The 21,470-nt window shown below is 61.6% G+C and overlaps 1 protein-coding gene across 4 annotated transcripts; it reads right to left on the reverse strand.

Annotated features, from left to right (window-relative positions):
* Positions 1 to 519: 519 nt before the first annotated feature.
* Positions 520 to 20,651, reverse strand: PDGFA (platelet derived growth factor subunit A). 4 transcript variants are annotated; one of them, XM_059154590.1, is made up of 8 exons: positions 20,056 to 20,448; positions 18,521 to 18,650; positions 16,942 to 17,038; positions 12,419 to 12,523; positions 10,120 to 10,307; positions 3,807 to 3,933; positions 3,349 to 3,417; positions 520 to 1,654 (listed from the first exon to the last, which is right to left on the reverse strand). In XM_059154590.1, exons 2-7 carry the CDS (start codon positions 18,581 to 18,583, stop codon positions 3,362 to 3,364), a joined length of 636 nt encoding a protein of 211 aa, XP_059010573.1. In that variant the 5' UTR covers positions 18,584 to 18,650; positions 20,056 to 20,448; the 3' UTR covers positions 520 to 1,654; positions 3,349 to 3,361. The 4 variants fall into 4 exon arrangements, with proteins under 4 accessions (XP_059010573.1, XP_059010574.1, XP_059010575.1 ...); XM_059154591.1 differs by lacking the exon at positions 20,056 to 20,448 and adding an exon at positions 19,753 to 19,868; XM_059154592.1 differs by lacking the exon at positions 20,056 to 20,448 and adding an exon at positions 19,566 to 19,737.
* Positions 20,652 to 21,470: the final 819 nt, after the last annotated feature.

A 21,470-nucleotide genomic window follows, 5' to 3' on the forward strand; every position in this document is an offset into this window, starting at 1 on the left:
AGGAATGCTTTTATAGAAACTCTCCCACGAACACACCAACTCCAGAGATGCTCGCTCTTGCTCCGGAGACCCCACAGGCAATAAAGGGATCATGACAGTCACACAGCCTCTGTTTGGAGCAGGGAGAGCGGGTCATGGGCGACACAGGGCGGCTGGCCTTCCCGGGTTCAGCCCGCAGACACTGAAGTCAACTCACTTCTGGATGAAGGCCATCGTCTGCTTCGCTGCTCGGGTGGGCGCCTGGTCTCCGTCTCCACGAGGCCGCACACCCAGGCAGGATGGCATTGTCGGCCCATTACCATCAGATCCCAGAATCCCAAGGGTAGGCCTCGCCGCACAGGCTCTGGTGGTAGGGTGGCCCAAGGTACCCCCAAGCGACAGCCCCGGGCCAGGAGACAGGGTCTAGACTCAGTTATGCAACTAGAAAAATGTGACCACAAAGCACTTCTCACGTGTATGGGTTTTGTTGGTGGGTTTTTCTTTTTCCTTTTGATTCAAAGAAAAAAACATAGCAGGCTCTCAGGTATACAAAACTGGTAATATTAGATAAAAATACAAACTTCACCTTTACAAAACAAAAACAAAAACACAACACACACACACATTTCTGTTGAATACATGTAAAGCGTAACATCTTACCAAAAATAAAGAATTCAGATTCTGTCCAAACACTGGCACAGGGCCACCTCGCCAAGGCGAGGACTGGGAGCGGCAGGCCCGGGACGGACTCGATTGGTTCACGCATAGTTCTCTCGAAATGGCTTAAATTAAAAGGCAAGATAAAGTGGGGGCAGGGGACAAACACGTAAAGCCGGAAACATTTAGGAAGTGATGCATAGGTGGATATACCATGTTTATTTTAATACATCTCATTTGTTCGCATCCTGCGAGGGGAGATACGGTCCCACTGTCCTGACTTACAGCAGCCTGGTGTTATCGGTGTAAATGTCATCCAAGAGATAATTAAAAAAAAAAAAAAAAAAAAAAAAAGGCTAGCCGAAGAGTAAAAAGGAAAGCTTAATAATCACTTTATGGTGTGTAAAAAAAAAAAAAAAAAAAAAAAAAAAAAAAAAAAAAAAATCCACTTAAGGCTCTCGGGAAGGTTTCTGTATAGACTTAAACACTACAGCAAGGAGATGTGTTTCTAAGTCCCGTGGCAGTTCTGGGACATCCCTGCTCCCGCGTGCCCTGCAGGGCCCTCGGCCCCCGCCCGGAGTCCTCCAGAAAGCAGGCTGTGTCCCTGGCAGAAGCACCTGTGACCCTGGACAGAAATCCGGTCGGCCGAGGCACGTCGCTTCCATCCCACGGGGTGTCCCTCCATTCCGACAACTGTTTAGATATTTTTGTGAGTCAGTTTTGTTTGTCATGTTTTGTGGTTCTGTTTGCTCTGTCTCTCTCTCTCTCTCTTTTTTTTTTTTTGACAAGGAAGCTTCTTATTGTTTCACCGAGTGCTACAATACTTGCTTTGATGTCACATTAAACAAATGTATACTGTCTCTTTGTTCTCCCGAGTGTGCATGGAGACAGTTTTTCACGGAGGAGAACAAAGACCGCACGCTGGCAATGAGCACCGTACATAGTAGGTTCAGGAATGTAACACGCCATGTACATCCGTGTCCCGGAAAAGGGCTGCTGGCTTATCCTCACCTCACATCTGCAGGGAGAGGGGAGAGAGACGGACACTGACAAGGAGCCGAGCACGCACGCCGCCGCAGGGATAGTGACCACAGGGAAACACACTCACACACACCAAGACAAATCTCGGGGTTTCAGGGTTTTGTGGCACTTTCCAAATCAAATATGCCTCAGTACCCTTTCTGTAACCTCCTGACCAGAACTGGGATGAGGCTCTTGGGATCTCACAGAACATTCCTTAGAACAAGCCCCATTCTCCCATTGTACAGATGAGGGAAACTGAGGCCCAGAATGGTTCTTTCTTTGCCTTTTTCCTCGTGTTCTTTCTCCACTCCCACCCCAACAGAGGGCTTGATATGATTTCTGGAGCTCTGGCAGCCATTCTGGGCCATAAGACAACACTGAGGATGGGTGCTGCCAGGCAGACAGGCAGGGTCTTGGTAACCAGGCAAATCTACACTGAGCTCTGGGCTAAGAACAGCTCTTCTTCATCCACATCACCTGTACCACTCACAAGGTAGCAGGGACTCTACGTCCCATGCACTTAACATCTCTGTCATTGGCTGGCCCATGGAGGCCAGAGCCCAATCGATGGTATGCAGACTGGGTGCACATGCAGGCACAAAACCACCCCCAGAGCCACACCCTCAGGGAAAGCAAAAATCACAGGCAAAAATTGTGTTGAGGCCGCTTCAGGAACCCACCCTAGTGGATCCTTTCCTCCCCAGAGGAATGCACCAGACCCACCAACCTCAACGCAGCTGACCTGGCAGCTTTCTGCAGTCATTCAACCAGCACCTGGGCTCTGAGATACCATCTCCCACAACCACCTGTTTGGGATGCTGTGGGATCACATGTGACCAGAGGCAAGGACCAGGCTCTCCAGGCCAACAACAAGGAGCAAGAAGGCTGGAAACTACCCTCATCATGACTGTGGTTACCCAAATCCCATTTTCTTCTGGGAAGCAGCATGCCTCTCTACAAAACTACGCTGCCCAGGTCCTCTTGCAGCTGAAGGACAGCCAGGGTATCACAGCAGAAGTCACTGAGTGGGACTTCTCTAAGAGGGCTCTTCTGTCCCTCTCCCAACTTTACTCCGCCAGCCTGGAGTGCAGATGTGATTTCTGGAGCTTCAGCAGCTATCCTGAGCCATGAGGCAACTCTGAGGATAGACAGCCCCCAGACACCACACTTGCTCCTAAACGTCTGCCTCACCCCAGCCCTTGTTGGTTTTGGTATTACCAGCAGCCAAAGAGTTTCCAACACAGCAGTCAACAGCCCTACATGTCTGTGAAACATTTCCAGACAGGAACCCCCCCCCCCACCCCCCCGCAGTCTTCAATTCCCTCACCTATCATCCCTGTAAGCCTCAGTCTTCCATCTGTCAAATGGGACGGGTAACCTGCCCAAGGTGATCCCCGGCTAACAGACATCAGAGCTACCCCACTGCCATTCAGGAACCCGACTCACTCCACTCACGTGACGCCAGGGCCTCCCCCATTAACGCAAGAGACCCAAGCCAGAGCGGGGACTCGGGAGCAGCAGGACACGCGAGCGAGCAGACCCGCAGCCCAGCCAGACACCGGAAGCTTGCAGGCCGATCAGGGCCGATCAATCAGAGCCGCGAGCTGGCTGCCGCGGGAGGGATTCGCCTGTGATCAGCCGGGCACCTCCCCCCCGCAGAACCACGGCGCAGCCGCACACAGCGCCTACCTGGTTGGCTGCGTTAGGTGGGTTTTAACCTTTTTCTTTTCCGTTTTTTACCTGACTCCCTACGCCTTCCTGTTAACAGAAGGGCAGGGAGTGTGAGCGGGCCTAAGGGTTAGGGCTGCGGACCTGAGGCAATAAATAGCTGAGGTGTTTGTCTTTCTGCAAGAAAACGCGATTAGCTTTGGCACAGAGACACTTCCTGGTGCCCTGTTTCGGGCCCGACGCCGCGGGTCAGAACGCCACGCTGCCTCCGGGCAGAGTCCGCCTGGGATGGGGGACGGGAGGTGTCCCGGCGCCGCCCCAGCCGCGCGGCTCCCAGGCACCCCAACCGGGGTGGGGACGTCCAGCGTCCCCCAGCACGCCGTCGGGGCTGGCGGGCGCCCCCCGCGGACTGCGCCAAGTGAGCTGAGGCGGAGGCTGAGGGGACAGGGTGGGAGGGGCCGCGCCGAGGCGGGACTTACCCGTCTCCTCCTCCCGGTGGTCGGGGTTCGGCCCTCCGGCGGTGCACGTGCATTCCAGATGCTCCTCCAGCCGCACCTGCACTTCCTTTAACTTTGGCTTCTTCCTGACGTACTCCACCTTGGCTACCTGCCCGAGACAACAGCCCCGCCATGACCGCCGCGGCCACGCCCCACATGTAGTACACCGGGAGCCCCGATGTGCATACGTGCTCAACCCCGCCCAGGCCGACCTCTGACCTCCAACCTCTCACCTCCCCGCAGAAAGGCAGGAGCGCCAGGGGGAGAGGTAATTGTGGGCATTTGTGGTTTGGGGCACATTCACTGGAACCTGACGGACCGCAAAGGGGGACTCCACAGGCGCCAGGCCCCCCGCAGCCACCTGGAGGCCTTCCCGTGGCTCCCCCAGCTCACCTTGGCCAAGGGAACGCCAGCCTTGTCAGAAGAATGGGCAGGGACCCCAGGCCGGCGTCCCAGGCCGTATCAGGCCTAGCCCAGAGCCAGTGACCCCTGCAGCTGGGCCTCCCCCGTCCACTCAAACCTCTGTCGGCCCAAATCATCAGGGGGCACGAGGTAGTGGAACTGCCTCTCTCTGCACCTCTCTCAGGGAGCCACCAGGAGCACATGGCTGTGTCCGGCCCATGGGCACAAACCAAGGCAGCTGAGAAATCGAGTCCCTACGGACCCCAGCTCGGGCCTGGGAAACTGGCTCACTCTGTCGTGGGAACGCCAGTCCACCCTCCACAATTACACGCATGTGCACACACATGTCCTGTCCCAAGAACAAGCTCCATGCTCACACGTATGTGCACATGGCACTCACAGTGAGCGTGGTCAAGGTGGGCTCACTCCATCCCAACTCACGGAGGAGATACAGAACCCTAGATAAGCAAGCCTTCCTCCAGGGGGCTCCCCTCCAAAGCACCCAGCCTGAGCTCAGTCCCCAGCGGGGATGGGACCACCATGTCCCCACTGCCCTGGACCCCGAAGATCTGGGCACACAGCCCATGCTCCCATCTGTGCTGACACTGGGCTGCAGTCCTGGGATTGGCCTCCAGGGATAGCCATTCCACCCCATTTGCCTGGGGAAACTGAGGCAGAAAGGGAGCAGAAAGGGGTCCCCGCAGGTTATACCCCAAGCATGTGGAGGCATCAGGGAGTTGGCAGGGGTGAGAGGCTCCCTGGTGGAGAGCAGAAGCCCCCAGGCTGGGGCAGATGGGAGGGGAGGTGATGGGAGGGGGAGTTCTAACACAGAAGCCTGGAGCCCAGAAGCCAGTGGACCCCAGGCAAGAAGGATGGGCCCCCCCACAGGTGAGCAGGACTCAGGGCTTGTCCAGACCCACCCGTAGCCGCTGGGCCACATTAATGGTTAACCCGCCGTGCAAAGGGTGCCGGGTGCCCGCCAGCCGCGGGAAGTGGTGTGTGGCCTCAGGTGTGAATGCAGACAGCCAGGTGTGAGCTCAGAGGTGGAGTGGCAGCCAGGCCAGGTTTGGGGCTAGGCCTGGCAGGTTTCCTAAGGAGGGAAGAGGTAGAGGAAAGGACCACGGATATGAGCAACTCCAGCTGCGGGGCCAGGTCAGCTCCTCATGGCACCTACCGCTCCAGGAGACCAGGACCACAGAGAGAAAAAGAGAGAGAGAGAGAGAGAGGGAGAGAAAAGAGAGAGAGATCCTCAGGACATGGGCGCAGAAAGCCTCCACTTTCCCGTCTATAAAATGGGAACAAGGATTGTGCCCCAGGGCTTCACATGTATACAAGCACCTAGAACTTGCCACTGGGCCACCTCCCGTTCGGAACAAGCAAACCCTGTCTCAGCACATTGAGCTTAGCAAAACCAGCCCCCGGGGCCCAGAGTGAACCTCCCCTTGAGGGCACTGGGTGGGGTGAACCTCAGCGGGCCTCCTGAGAGGGCAGAGGACCCCTGCCTGAACCTGGCCAGCGTGCCAGCCCTCTGGGCATCAGAACCTGGGGTTGGCCTCAGCCCCCTCCCGCCCCAACCCAGCCCCAGGGCCTCTCAGCCGGTAGGTCAGAGGCTGCGGCCCCCAGCTCGGAGCACTCAAGCGTCCCATGCACACTGGACTGTGCTGAGGGACACAGGGAGGCTGGGGCAGGCAGGGGCCTGGCCCTCTGCACAGCACGACCTCTGCTAGGCGAGTACCTCACCTACTTACTCTAGGGGAGCGGGTACTTGGACCCCGGCTCTGGGTGCGGGTGGCAGGCTTGTTTTCCACAGACCAGCCATGGCGGAGAAGGCAGGTGCTCCAGAACCTCCCCCCTCCACTGTCCCCTTGGCAAAGCACTCCCAACACCGGCCACTCCAGTCTGGGAACCCACTTTCTCTGCAGACGGGCTGTTTTTATCAAAGAAAAACAAACAACGATCTATGATTGCACCTGCTTCTGGGTATGTGAGGATTCCAAGCCGTTCCACCACCTCCGTCTGGCCAGGAAGTAGCTGCATTTTTCCCCCAAGAACACACTGTGAATATTAACTTCTCCAAGCAGCCTCTAAACCAGCCAAGTCCCCAGAACAAGATGTTTGTGTCTCTGGGACCCTCGTTCCTGTCGCCTCAGCCCCCAGACCCATCCTGCAGCCCAAACAGGATCCCCACACCCCTCCCTCTCTTCTCCCTCTGTCTGTGTCCCAAGCGTCTGAGCTGCGCCCTATAGAGAGGACAATCCACTTGCCGTGGTGAGGCTGCCTGGCAAGAACCACCCCACCTGTACACTCACAGGGCAAAGCCACCCGAGTGCACCATCCAGTGATGCCAGTACTCCTTCCAGAAAAGAGACATCGAACACAGAAGCCCTGAGCTCCTGCTACTCAGGGTGTCCCAAGCTGGGCCAGGGAGAGCAATGCCCCTGTTGGGGACCCCCTCCCCAGGTTATGGCCTGACCACCCCAGAGTCAAGGGCACAGCACTGTCCATGACAAACACCAGCATTTATTGAACCCCTGTGTCGCTCACTGCAATGCTCACAGCTACCCTGTAAGGACCCAATTACAGTCTGTTTTCCAGATGGGAACACTGAGGCAGCTTGGACAGGAGATCCACCCTGATTTCCCCCCAAGGTCCCTGAGCTGGATCACACACTGCATCAGGGTTCAGAGGCCCATCCTGGGCTCCTTGGCAGACACACCCAGACCCAGCTTCCAGAAGTCTGAGGTTGGGTGACACAGAGCCACAGCCGGCTGCCCCACGTGTAGTCCAGGGGCTGAGTCCCAGCTTCTGGAGACCTGGGGGCCTAACCAAGTTAACAGACTTGGGTGTAAACCGACAGGATGCCCTGAAGAAAACAGGAGCCCCCAACTTCCAACGCCATGCCGTGAGAGGCTGGAGGTCCGCCCCACAGCCCCAGCGGGTGCAACCAGAGTCTTGGGTCCCGCTATCTACACCACCCCTTCTCCTAGCCCTCAAGCCTGGGGTCTAGGGGACAGGGTCAGCTGCCTACAGGGTCTGGGGACAGCATTCCCTGGGGAGAGGAAGAGCTGGTTCATCCAGGACCCCAGTCAGCGAGCACGCGTGGCCCCCCTAAAGGCAGACCCCAAATGCTGAGCATGGCGAGCTGACACAGGGACACACAGGTGTGGCTCCAGCCCAGACAACGTGTTCATCCCTCCCCAAGATTTGACGACAGCTGTCCCTGCAACTCCAAGGGGACCACACTGAAGGCAGGTCCCAGGAGACAAATGAGAGCCCAGCCCCAGAGAGCAAAGGGCCCACACCTGAGACCATCAGAGGGCTAGAGGCCCTGCCTAGGAGCCTCAGGCCACTGTCCCTGGTGGTCACGGAGTAGAGGCAGCCATCCACCCCAGTTTAAGTCCTGGGGGCGTTCAGTGAAGCATACCAGGCAAGTCAGCATCTGGGCCTCGTGTTGGGGCTGCTCTCAGCCTCCCCTTACCTTCTCCAGTAAGGGCCTCTAATTGTGATCAAAAAGCCGTAAAACAAAAAACCAGGCACGTGTCAGCTCGGGGCAAGACATCCCACCTGCACAGCCACATGGGCCCCCACTGGCCCCAGCACCCCTCACAGACACTCAGCACAGGACTCCGCCAGGCCCACCAGCCCGCTCCGCCTCACCCCAATGCAGCGGCCACAGCTTCCTGGGCAGCCGAGGGGACCAGGCCACCCTCCACAATGGACCTCCTGTTTTCACTGACCCTTTGTCCCTTCTCGGCCAAAACCCCCAGTGTCTAGGGCCGGATGTTTTCCTGCCAACCCTCTGATGGGTGGGCAGGGAGAAGGAGCTGCCTTCCCTGAGGGAGAATGAGGAAGGGGTCCGAAGAAGGGCAGGGCCGGACATGGAAGCAGGCCACCAGGCTCCAGCTGCAGGACTCAGCCTGTCCGTCCCCTTGGACAGACTGCGACCCTGTCCAAGCAGATGAAGGCCTGTGCGAGGAGCCCTGGCTGAGCACCACCACCCATTGAGTCCTCCGGGCCTGTGCCCAAGGCCAATGGTGGCCCCTCCCAGGAAGTAGCCCCTGATGCCCACACGTCCACCCACTCAGGGTGGGCTGGGAGGAGGGGATCACAGCCCACACCGGGACCAGACACACCCCAGTCCTTACCCAGGGGAGGCAGGAGCCCACAGGGCAGGGAGCCCCACTTCATTCCAGCACCGCTGTGTCTCTGAGAGACCAGCTGGACGCCCAAAGGGCAACCCTACGCCCTGCACCCACATGAGGGACTGTCATGTGGAGCTCCAGCACCCCCACTCCCAGGAACAAAAGATCTCAGGTGTCTGGGTTCTCAGGGCTCACGAGACCCCCTCACAACATCCCGTAAGCAAGGACATGGAGACCCAAGGGGTCCCACAGCAGGCAGCAAGGGACAAGTCTTGGTGCAGAACGCACAGCCCCATCCCCTTGAGCCTCTGTTTCTCCCTTTAACAAAGGGTGCAGAGCTGGGCCCCATGCCAGCTGGGGGCCCTGCCAAGACCAGAGCCAGCGCCCAGGCAAGTGCACCAGGCCGCTGGGAGCCTCCGCCGTGGAGAGCACAGTGTGGCAAGCCGTGGAATGTGCTTACTCAATGCCCCAGGTGCTCAAGGACCAAGTCCCCAGAGGTCAGGTGGAGCCCCAGTTATGGGCCTGACGTGCCTTCTCACGTGACAAACAAGTGTCCCAACCAGCTCCGTGGTCTGTGAGTAAGAAAGTCTCCCCTGCACTTCACTCTGGGGCCAGGGCCCCACATCCAGGGGCCCTGGACTGGCAGCGGGCACACAGGCTCTGAATCTCCAGTTAAGGAATGGCTTCTGACGTACCCCCAGAATCTGGGGAACATGGATGCACTGGCCACTGGAGGCTTAGCTGAGTGGGCAGGCCATTGCCACTCAGTAGGTGTCCCGCTGCCCAAATCCACAACCCAGATTTCGTGGGACCACAGCCTTCCCAGAGCCAGCTTCCAGGGATGGCAGCCCCCTCCCCTAGACTGGGAGCACCCAGGACTCTACAGCCTAGCCACACAACAGAGAGACCAAGACACTCTGGTGCTATCCTTTCGGACGCAGAACAGCTCCCCTCCAAACGGGGGCCCAGCTGCCCCGGGACCCATGTCCCACACAGCCTGAGATAGCACATCACCATGATTCAGACCCATTTCACAGATGGGGCAAGTCAGGCCAGAGAGGAACAGACCCATGCCCCAGGAACCCCTCCAGCCACTGGTCCAAAACACCACCGTCTGGCCAAGACCCCAGTGTAGTAGCCCAGGGCGAACGGAAGAGGCTGATTTCCCGCAAGGACTAAGGCAGGAAGAACAAGGAGCCCCCGCACAGGTAATCTGAACGTGACCTGGAAGTCTCCAGGACCAATGCCCTGCCCCAGAGCCCTGTCTGGGGCCCAGCTGTGTGCCAGCACCAAGGGACTATAGCAAAGACGGCCAACCCAGCGCCCATCATGAGGGTCTCTGAGCAGAGCACAGCTTCCCAGAATGAGGGGAGGGGCTGGCTTTGCAGGCCCAGCCCCCAGGACTGAGGCACCCCCAGGAGGGCGCTCAGCAGGAGTCCACGGACACCCACCCCACAGCAGAGAAGGGTGCCCTCTCTAACCTACAGACAAGGGACGGAGGCTCAATGTGGTAGGCCCTGCTTCCCTTGTGCTTCTGGGGAAAGGCTGAGAGGACCCCGCGCCCGTCTTGCCACGCGCCATGGCCCATGTCCTGAGGCTGGTCCGTGATGTCGCTTCATGGGGAGACAGGGGGAAGGGAACCACACGCCTACCCCCCCTCCCCCGCAGCCGGCCCAGCCCCGGGTCCCGGCTCTTCCAGCACCCTGCTGTGCGCCCGGGCCTGGCGGGCACCCCGGGGCGGGCCGGCTCACCTTGACGCTGCGGTGATGGACGCGGGAGGGCTGACACTTGACGCTGCTGGTGTTGCAGCAGCCTGCACAGCGCTTCACCTCCACACACGGCGGCCAGATCAGGAAGTTGGCGGACGTGGGGTCGACCTGGCTCCGAGGTATCTCGTAAATGACGGTCCTGGTCTTGCAGACCGCGGGGATGGCTTCCTCTGCAGAGCAAGAGCCACGGTGAAGGCCGGGCCATGCCCCGTGGCCCACAGGAACCCAGCACCCCCCCAACCTGAAGGCCTGAAGGGGGCGTGTCCCCACGTGGCCGCATCCCTGCAGCACATCAGGCCACCCTAGGGTCCACACACTGGGCCCCCAACGGGGTGCACTCGGGCTGGCCCAAGGAGCAGCAGTAGTGAGGGCCAGGCAGGGAGGCTCCAAGGGAAGGGCACTACTGGCAGAGGGGGCCACGTGAACAAGAAAGCCTGACACGGCCTGCAGGGGGTAGGGAGAGACCGGGAGCTGATGGGGTGGGTCGGGGGGAGTCTCTGCACAGATGGTTAGGGAGCTCCCACGGCTAGTGGAGAATGGGGAGAAACAGGGAAGCCAAGGATGGGACCCCAAGAGCGAGAGGGCAATGGACCCCACAGCCACTGGACCAATCAGGGCCCAGCCCCAGCAGCTGCCACAGCTACCAAGCCAGGCCCAGGAAGGCAGGACACCCGAGGTGAGCAGGAGATGCAGGACACGGGACTCAGGTCCACCTCCCCACCCCACGAGCCACAGACCTGCTCACTAAAGGTCACCAAGAGAGGAGGGACAGGCTCTACATTCCACTCTGTGCTCCTCAGCACAGGCCCATCTGTCTGACCCGAAGCCCCAAACACAGCAGAGGCCAGGGCACCACTGCCCAATGAGACGTCCACCTGGGGACCCCAGCACATGCACCTTCCTCCCCACATGCTGCCCTACGAATCCACACCAGCCCCCAGGGCCACTGGGCCTTGAGTAATACAGGGCTGGGGAGCCCGGGCAAGGACCCCAGAACCCACAGAGGGCCCAGCACGACCCCCACGGCCAGCACCAGGCAGGGCAGGGCCCCACCCCCTGCAGACAAGCGGAAGAGCCTGAAATGCAATTGAAGGACAACAGGGGCCTGCCTCCACCCCAACCCCAGGGACAGGTGCCCGCCTCTCCCTTGCCCGTCACCCCCACCAGGGCCAGAAGACTCCTTAGAGCCCCAGGGACTTAGGAGGCTTGCATCCTCCTCCCCAGGAAGGGGAGCATCCTGGAAGCACCTGGATAGGGGGACCGCTGGGTCTCCAAGAGCAGGCCTGCCAACACGGAAGGCTGGGCACTGGAAATCTGGCCGCCCCAGTGTGGGGAAAGGGCTCTGCTCAGGGAAAGCAGCCCAGTGCCCACTGGCTGCAAGGGGCGTGGGGGCCCTGGCCGGATGGGGCCAAGGGTGGAGCCACGAAGACGGCCCGGGGCTCCCCATCTGGAACAGGACAGGCCTGCTGGAGCGCCCTCACCTGTGACATGGGTCTGGAGGACAGGAAGTCTACCACAACGTCATCTGGGTGGGCCCACCTGCCTTTAGGAGGAACCCTCGCCCACATGCTGCACCCCAGTCCAAAGCTACTAAGTCTACATCCTGGGAGAAATCTAAGCTCTGAGGCAGGGAACAGCAGTGGGGGGGGGGGGGAGGGGGGGCATCCCACGCAGTTAGGAATGGAGGAGGGACCCCCGGGTGGCATGGGACTCCGGGCAGGGGGAGTCACACTCCCTGACCACGCTCACTCCCAATTTGGCAGCAAATTGCAGGCCAAGTTCTGTCTCAGAACTGAGCCACCCAAAAACCCCCACAGCCTCAAGAGGCCAGGCAGACACAGGGTGCTCTGCTAGGGAACAGGACGCAAACACCCCCCCAAACCTGTGCCCAGCAAGTGGGGTGGGGGCCAGGGGCAGGGGCATCTGCTGGTGGCCCGAGCTGCAGCCGCCTGCCAGGCCATGCACTCCAGACTGGAAAGGAAACGCAACCACGTTTGCAGCAAGTCCTCCTCCAAAACAGGCCCCGACAAGACCGGGCACTTAAGGAATTTATGACGGCTCCCCTCTCCTGGAAACTCCTGGCCCAAGCCAGGCTGCAGCAGGCAGCAGACGGGCCGGGGCAGGAGGGAGGCCTCCGGAGAGACGGCGGGAGGCCAGGGCTGAAGGCGCTGGGGCCCCTGTGCAGGCTGGGCCTTTGTTTTGCTTCACTGAAGCCCTGGTGGGGAGAGCCCCCTAGATCCCCCATGCACCCTCCCCTCACCCTGGCAGGCCCAGGGCTCACCAATGCTTCTCTTCCTCCGGATAGGCACGGGCCGCTGCTCAGGTGCATGTTTGGGGGCCCGGCCTGCATGGGCTCTCACACTCGTTTCCAGAGCATCCTCGGCCCCTGCAGGCAGAAAGAGGAAACGGTGACCAGCGGGCCCAAATCCGGGGGCCTGTCCAGCGGCACTGCCTGCTTCCCGGAGAAAGACGGGGTCCCCTGGGAGAGCCGCCACTCCCACATATTAAAAATCTCCTGCCAACCTCTGGGAAGCCTACATGGAGGGCCTCCAAATGTGGCACCCCTGCTGTGCTCTGCAGGGGGGGGTGTTTGCGTCCTGTTCCCTATGGAAGGGGCAGGTGATCTCCCCTGGTGAGACCCAGTGTTACCAGGCCCGCTGCTCCCAGCCAGGCCCACGGGAACGGTCCAAAAGGGGCAGATGAGGCTGCCGTGGCTTCCCTGATGTGTGTGCATTTCTCTCTCTCTCTCTTCTTACTAAACCATGGAGCACCCTAACCTTCGAGGCCCAATTGGGCCGACAGCCAGACTCTGCTTGTTCCTGGAGTTAGTCCACTCAAGAGGCTACAGGAAATACAGGTGGAGGAATAAATGACCAGGAATCCTGGTGCCTGGCAGAAGGGGCCAGGCAGCCAGAAGCAGACCCACAGTCCCAGGGTCAAAGTCAGAACTGGCCCCCAATCCCCAGGTCTGCTGCAGTGCCTGGTACATCGCCTTCGCCCACCCCAGAGCCCCCTCCTGGGCAGCCTAGAGGAGCCCCAGGTCTCTCAGATTCCTAGAAGAGACACACGGTCCCACCACCTGCCACCAGGACCTACCCACCAGGATGAGGTGGGTCACTCTAGGCCTCCCTGCCTTGGCCCCAGACCCAGCTGGAGGCTCTCCTTCTACTTCCCCCTCCATCCCTGGCTCCCCAGTAGATTAGCAGGGGCACCAGTTCCTAAGAAGCAAGTCCCCACAGCGAAGGGCTCCGGCAGCTGCTCAGACCTCCCCCGTGTCCTGCTGTCCCTTCCCGGAGAAGGCAAGTGTCTTCCTGGCCAGCAGCCCGGCCCAGAGGCCCCCCACTGGGTGCCCGGCCCACCGGGGCCTCAGCGACTGTCCACAAACCAGCAAATCCAAAACCGCTGCTCCCTTAAAATGCAAACTGAAAACCAGGCAAAAGGTGCAAACAGCAAAAGATGCGTCTTTTCAGAAAACTAGAGTCTGGGAAGAACCCAAGTTCTCACTTCAAATGACTCAATGTTCCACTGCCACTAATTTTTCTGAGACCCAAAATAAGATCAGAACACAACTATTCATGCAGTAAGAATTTCCCATCAACCAACTGTTACAAGAAGCATTTTTTCACCAAAAAGTGACATTTATGAGTCACGTCCTGGTGGTGGCCATCTTGCCATCCTCAAACCAAAGAGCAGCCGGCCCATCCTTGGCCTCCGGGAGAAAATGTCCCATCAGCCACCAACTTCCCAGCTGCCTGAAAGCCAGGTGTCCCAGCTCCACGGGTGACTGGATCCTGATGCGTCTGAGGAGCAAGGACAGGACCGCAGGAGGGGTCCGGGAACCCCATTCCAGCCACTTGCTTGGACAGACAGAGGAGACCACAGCCCTGAAACCCAAACCCCCGGGCGGACAGCTTGCAAGACAAGAGCCCTCTCCTGGCCCCCAATCAAGATGGGTGGTCACGGTCCACACTGATGGGGGAGTGGCCTTCAGCCTGACACCACTTGAGAAATGACCCAGCAGTGACTTAGCAGAGAAGACGCTGATGGAACAAGGCTCAGGATAGTTAATCAAGGGGGTTTCCCTTTTGTTTTGCACGCAAATATCCAAGTGACAGCTCAAGATGGGGACCAGTCATCCTGCCTTCAGTCCTGGGGGGAGCACTAATGGCCCAAGATGGGGACATTCATGTGTCCACCCCTCAGGGACCCCACTGCATGGGCACCAGGCCAGGCTACTCAGAGAACAAAGCTCCCAGGCCGTCTCACTGCTTGATGGCTGATTTCTCAACACACTCAATGCACAAGTCCCAAACTCCAGCCACTGGTCATTCAGAGACCACACACTGTCTCTCCACCCAAAAGCCCTGCGTGCAAAGTCAGCTGCCCCCGAACTCCACGCAAACTCTGGGAACTCTCCAGCTCCATGCTGTTCTCACTGCTCCTGGGAGAAGAATCCCATCGCCTCCGGCTTCATCTGTAAAATGAGGATGCGGCCGCCTGCTGTCCCATCCAGAGTCCATCACAAGGCCCCCCCAGGGAGGAGAGGGCCTGGGAGAAAAAGTCTGCTTCCCAGGCCTGGTTAGCTCTACACCCCAAAAAAACACCAACCTGAAGGGGCTGGTTCATCCTTGGACTACCAAATGGGTTTCTCCACATCCCAGCTCCTTTCTCAGGGATCCTACAGAGACCTCCAGCTGGACCTCGTGGTAGGGGGCGTCCAGGGCCTGGAGAGCACCTTAGTCCTCAGGTAACTGACCCCCACAGCAGCAAGATCTGCTCCAGCTTTGGGCGGGAACGGGTGTTGGGGGAAAGAGAGCAACTCGAGCTTTGGGAGCACCCGACGGCAGCTCCAGGTTCCGGCCAGAAACTGGGCCATGCCCTGCCCTGGCTTGCAACTTCCCGGTCTGCAGGAGGGTGCCAGACCAGGACGGAGACCCACGTTGGGATCTGTGTCACAAAGGGTCTCCTAGGGTAAAACCCAGGGAGTAAAGGTGATCCTAGAAAACCCCCTCTGTTTGCACCCCAGTTTCCTAAGCATGAGGAATCCAGAATCCCCAGAATCCTAGTCAGTAAGACCCCAAACCAGGTGACAGAAGGTGGAAGGCAGGGGTGGGGTGGAGAGCAGAAGGGAAACACCCAGGGATTTTTATAAGGGGGAAATTTGAAACCAGCCAGGGAACTGGCTGAGGCGTCCTGCCTTTACAGTTTGGAACCTCCCAAAGAGGCTCTGGGCCCAAAGGCCCCCAGGTCAGGAATGCCATCAGCATAACCCACCAAGCTGCAATGCAGAAAGTGCTAATGGAGCGGGGGAGGGACAGCAGAGACCAGAATAAGAATGGCCCCAACAGAAAGTGAATGGCCCATTTCCCGGTGGCATCCCAAAGCCATCCCACAGAGAAGCCCCAGCCCTGCACCGGCCTTGCTCCAGCAAGCCAAAAAAGAAAAAAAGGCCTGAATCTTCTTGGGGAGGCAGCCTCCCCACTTTCACCGATCTGCCAGGGACCAGCAGAATGTAGGCGAGTGTTTTCCTCAGCTAACCGAAGCCAAATCCTTCTCCCCAGGGTTACACATCAAGGAACCAGACCAAAATCCCCCCTGGCCCAACTCTGATCTCCAAGTGAAATTCTACCCCCTTCCTGATAAGAATCAGCCAAAGGATTTCCTGGGTCACGAAACTACAGAAACCATCGGCCTTGCTAGCAAATGGTCTTGGCATGAAATGAAAATAGTTCAGGCCTCTCCACCACCATAATTAGGTACAAATTTCCAAATGACTAGACCATGTGATTTTACTTAATTCCCCCCCCCACGCCCCCCTCTTTGAGGGTAGCCTGCAGTGAGAGCAAAATCTTCACTGAGAATTGTTCCAACCGACCTCTGCTACCTTCAGCCTTCCATCTGACAAGCCCATTTGGGGCCTCTTTTTAACCAAACATTAATAAGACGTGTTTCTGTAACTAACCCTCACACCAGCGTTGCCCCACCAAGTACTAACGTGGAGCAGGACACCGCAAAGATGTGGGCCAGAATCCCTGTCCTCTAGGAAAAGGCACCCTCCCCGCCACACCATGGCCCCCACCCCACCAGCAACAGCCTGGGTCCCTGGTGACCTTTCCCTGTCCATCCAGCCCCTCCAACTCTCTCACTGACACCAATGAGGTTCAAAACTATGCCTTTACAAATAAACTCTCCTCTAAAGTGGCTAGATTCCAGGGCCTGACGGTGAGCCCCAAAATAGTCCCCAGATACCAGATGTGTCCAAGATGCGCCTCTTTATGGGCCTGTGAAAAAGAGAAAGGCACGGGACTCCTGCAACCACAAAGGCAGAGCTGCGGCGGGAACGGGCCACCAGCTCCCGGCAATGACAAAGCCGCCCTGGCCAGGGGCAGCTCCTCCCGCTCGTGCCTGCCCGCGGGGCATGCGTCCAGGGCTCTGCGCCCAAAGCCCCGGCCCACTCAGCCGCTCCTCCCGGCCCCACAGGGCAGGCCCGAGGCCCGCACACCTGGCCCGGGCGCCGGCGCCCTCTGCGCTGCTGAACTTTGTGTGACACGCGCGGCATTATCCTTAAATGCAAAAACAATCCCCGGGCAAGCGAGGAGCTCGCGGCCGCCGCCGCGGGGAGAGAAAGTGGGGACTGGAAGAGAAACTCCTGACTCATCCGCCTGGGCTTTTATGGCCCGAGATTGGATTCTGACCTTTCGGTGCGCTCCCGCGCGGCGCCCGGCCGGCCCGAGCGCTGGAGGCGGCGCGGGACGCACAACCCGCACACCCGCCCCGCGCGCCGAGGGAAGGGGCGCGATTTACCTACGGAGTCTATCTCCAGGAGTCGCTGGAGGTCCCGGATGCTGTGGATCTGACTGTACGCCAGCCTCTCAATCACCTCGCGGGGGATCTCAGCGTCCTGCAAGCAGAGCCACACGGTCAGCGCCCGCCACCCGGCCGGCTCGCACCCACGCCGCGAGAGCGGAGAGCGCCGGGTCCCCCAGCCGCGGTAGCCCGGTCCCAAGTCCCAGGCCCTCCCAACTCGCCGGCCGTCCGACCCCTGCCCGGGGCCCTGAAGTCAGACGCGGGGAGGGGGCGGGGGGAGGGGACTGGGTGAGACCCCAAATTCCCGGCCCCCATCCAGGTCCGCCTTTGCAGAAAGCAAGCCCCCCCCACCTTTAAATTTGCAAACAAAAGCCGGGCACCCCGGCCCCACCGCCCCGGGTGTCAGTTACAGGAGGTCTAGCGGCAGCGAGGGGGCCGTGGAGTTTCTGATTTTAATAGTGAAATCGACATCCAGAAAGATCAAGTTGAAATGCGTCACGGATCGGCGACGAAAGTCACGGCAGCCTTAACACTTTAATCTAGCCAGCGGCTTAAATTTCACACCCGGGAATCCCGGGCCGAACCTGTGGGGTCGAGGGTCTCCGTCGCAAAAACGCGCGCGCGCGCGCGTACTCACTCGTTCACACGCGCGCCCCACCCGCTCTGGCCGGGCTGCGGTCCTAGCACCGCCCAAGGCGCCCCAAATCCAGCAGACGGCTGGGAAAGGCTGCCCGGCAACGGGGGGGTTAAATCTCCACCTCTCGCGGCTCCCGGTTCCTGCCCAGACCACCCCCACCTCCCGGGCTCTCCCCACTCTCCAGATTTTTAGAGGGAGTCGGGGGTCGCTGTGTGGGTGTGGGTGTGGGAGGGAGGGGTCTCAGGCACTAAGTTCCCACGACGGGGGCTGCAGAAAAGTCATTCATCACAGCAGAGCTCCCGGGGATAGGGATTCGACATGGGGGTGGGGGCGGGGGCGGGGGGAACGCCCGCGGTGGGAGGACGCGGGCGCCTGGCCCGGCCCCGGCTCGTCTCGCTCAGCCACCTGTAAGCAGGCCCTGGGCGGGCGGGACTGCGCCGGCCCAGCCGCCCGGCCGGGCTCAAGAGCAGGGACCGGGGGGGCTGCGGACCCGCACGGCCCACCCTGCCTGCCGGGGGCTTCCGCCGCAACCGCCGTGTTTATCCGCCGCTCTTCTCCCCTCCCAGGTTCCGCCAGGTCACACACACACCCCTTTCCGCGCCCCCTGCACCCCGATACTGCATTGTCCGCCGCTCCCCGGGCCCCCCTCCCCGGAGAGGAGCCCGCGCCCCCCGAAGTTTCTCCCCACTCGTCCACCCCGCGCCACTCCGTCCCTCCACGGCAGAGCGACGCAACACGCTGGAAACTCACCAGACATACTTCGGCATGGCAGAAAATAAAACCCAGTTGGAAAAAAATCAAAAAATCCGACCACCCTAGCAGAAATCAAAACGCGCTCTGCAGAGCCCCAGAGCCCGAGGCGCCCCGGCCCGCGGGTGGTTGCAGGAGGCGTGCGCCCGGGGAGTCGGAGAGGGGACAGGGCGCGGGGGTGGCACCCACCTCGGCCAGGGCATGGGCGAGATATCCGCAGCCGAGGAGTAGCAGGCAAGCCCAGGTCCTCATCGCGTCCCGAGGCGCTGGCGGGGAGGCGGGGAGGCGAGGCCGCGGGGCGGGCGCTCCAGCCGGGCTCCTGTGGCGGCGAAATTCAGTACCATCCCTCAGGGAGCGCGGCCCGGAGGAGGGTGGCGCGGAGAGCAGGGAGCCGGCGGAGCGCGCCCGGCGCGAGCAGCGAGTGCGGAGAGGCAGGCAGCGCCAGCGAGGAGGAGGAGGAGCAGGGAGTGCGCGCTCGCCGCGCCCGCCGCGCCGGGAGCCTCCTGGGCCGCCGGGTAGGGGGTGGGGACGGAAGGGGCGGAGGGCGGGGGCTGGGCCTCTTCCTTGGTGCGTTCCCGGTGCTGGCCGCTGCCGCGCTCGCTCCCCGGCGCTGGCTTTAGGAGCGACCCGGCCGGTAATTCTGCATATTTGCGGGCGTCAGCCCCGAGAGGGACCCCGGAGCGAGGCTGGAGCTGCCGCCGCCGCACCACCCATCACCTGTCTGGACGCCCGGCCGGGCCCCGGCCGCGGGCTCGCGCTCTCCCTGCGGGCTGCGGGCGGCCTTGCGCGCCCACCGCCGGCCCCGCGCTCGCCTCCGGCCTCCTCTCGCAGCCGCCGCCCGGCCAGGCACGGCGCGGCCCAGCACGGCGCGGCCCGGCGGCCTGCGTGCGCCCCTCCGCGGCGTGCCCTCGGCTCTGGCGCCGCGCTCCGCCCTCCGCCGGCCGGAGCTGGGCAGCGCCCGCGGCCGCGCCGCCTGGCAGCCGCCGCCCGCCTGGGGCCTCGCCGCGCCGGCCTGAGGGCGGGTGCTGGGCCGAAACGGAGCAGCCGCCGGGGAGAGGAGTAGGAGGAGGCGGCGGCGCGGGCAGGCCCGGCTCGCTGGAGTTGTGCGGGCTCCGCAGGGCGCGCGTGTGGAGCCGGCCGGCGGCGGGGAGGGGGTTATAGCGCCGCCGCCGCCGCGCCCCTCCCCCGCCCCCTCCCCCTCGCCTCCCCCGGATTCCGGGCCCGGGACCCGCACCTCGGAAGCGCGCGGGGGCCGCACGGGGCAGGCAGGGCCCGGCCGCCGCCGCCGCTGCAGTGAGCACACAGTGGCGCTCACGCAGGCAGTGAGATCCATCAAAGCCCCGCGCCTGGCTGCGAGCACAGCCGCGGGGCTCCGCTCGCCTGGCGGGCTCCCCGCGCGCCCCTCCCTTGAGCTTGCCCACCCTCCAGTGGCAGCTGCAATCCTGCGGCACCGGACGGGGAGGGGAGGAGGCCGCCGCAGAAGAGCCGCCGTCGCCGGATCGCCTCCCTCGGGCCCCAGCGGCGGCAGAGGGCAGCGCCCAGAGCTGCTACGCCAAAAAGGGCAAAAGCGAACCTGCCCCCGCCTCCGGCCCCCCGCCCCGGCGCTCGGGCCTCTTTCCACCGTTAGGATCCAGGGCCCCGGCCTCCCCGTCTCCATAAAAGGAGGGGGAGTGAGTTTCTGGTGAGAGGTGGGGCGGGTCTAGGGGCGCGTCTGGGGCACTCACCTGGCGGCTGCCACGCGCCCCCGCCCAGAATCCGATGCCTGGGGCGCCTGAGTGAGGAACCTCCACCCGCATTCCGAGATGGGAGAGCGCCCAAGTCGGAGGAGGGGGTTGCAGCGTGCCTGGTCCCCACCCTGGGAGCCCGCGTCCCCACTCCCTCGGAGAAGCCTGGGCTGCGGCCTGAGCCGGGAACTCGAGGGGGCGGAAGGGAAGGAAGAGAAAGGAGCGGCTCGCGAGGAACCCCCGGAGTCGGAGCCTCCCACGCCGGGATCCGCCGGGCGCACAGAGCGCCACCTCCGGCCGAGGCGCCGTACCGAGCGCGATGCGGGGGAGCAGCGCGCCGGAGGCCGAGGCCTGAGGCGGCTGGACCGCTCCCCGGCCACCAAAGGGCAGGTGCACCCGAGCGAGGCAGATCCTGTCCGCCTACGGCAGGTGGGATCGGACCAGCGGGTCCCTCGAGGGGCCAGCCGAGCCTGGAAGCAGGGCTAGGAGGGAAGACCGGCCTTGCGACCCCAAAGCTAGACGGCGAGGCCCCGAAGGCTCGGAGACTCCCTAGCGGGTGGGAGGTTGGACGGCGGCCGGGAATTCCTCCCGCCCCAGGCCTCCGCCCCCTTCGGCCCCATCCTGTGGATTAGGCCTGCGCCCTGCCGCGGCCGCCCTCCCGCCAGACAAAGGCAGTAAAGGCGTAGCCCCGCGGGCAGTCTTTCATCCTTGGCTCGGCGGGCTCCAGCATTTCAAAGGCCAAGTCGGGAGGGCGCTTCGGGGGGTGCTCGCTTTCCCCCTAATACCTGGGGAGGGGGAGGGGGGATCTCTTCTGCCACTCCCAGAAGGCTGGGGTTTACTGGCGTCCTTCCACAGGCTTTCACACCCCTGCAGCCTCCCAGATCCCCTGCCATCCCCGGGCAGCAGCCTCACGAGACCACCCACCACCAAGCCCAATCTCCGAGTGTTGAGGGTGACAAGGGTGAAGGAGGACAAGGCAGAACCAGGGAAAACTTGGAGACGTTCAGAAGCACGTGAGGGCCAGTCCTTGTCCATCCAGGTGGAACCTTCTGTGATTTTGGAGGGGGACACCCCGGCGGGTTTGGGGAAGCCGACGGAACACGCACCACCAGGACTCAGGCTGAACTCCATCCGAGCCATCGCCTCTGCAGCCCTACGGGACTGCCTCAGGGCTGTGTGAGCCTTGGACTCCCCTCGGGCAGAGGGACCTGAGGACACGCCTTCAGGGTTAAAGGACTGGGCTCCACAGTGGGTATAGGAGGGAAGGCCGACTTGTGTTTTGGCATGGGGCCCTTCCAGACCCCACCCCGCCACATGTGTGCCCCTTCTCCCTGACCTCCAAGGGGTGCCCAGCTGGAGTTTGCCGCCAGCAGGGGAGTTAAGGGGGAGCCTGCCACAGCAGTCAGGCCAGCTCC

This window comes from Mustela lutreola, chromosome 17, assembly GCF_030435805.1.
Source record: "Mustela lutreola isolate mMusLut2 chromosome 17, mMusLut2.pri, whole genome shotgun sequence".
In the NCBI taxonomy this organism is placed as follows: domain Eukaryota; kingdom Metazoa; phylum Chordata; class Mammalia; order Carnivora; family Mustelidae; genus Mustela; species Mustela lutreola.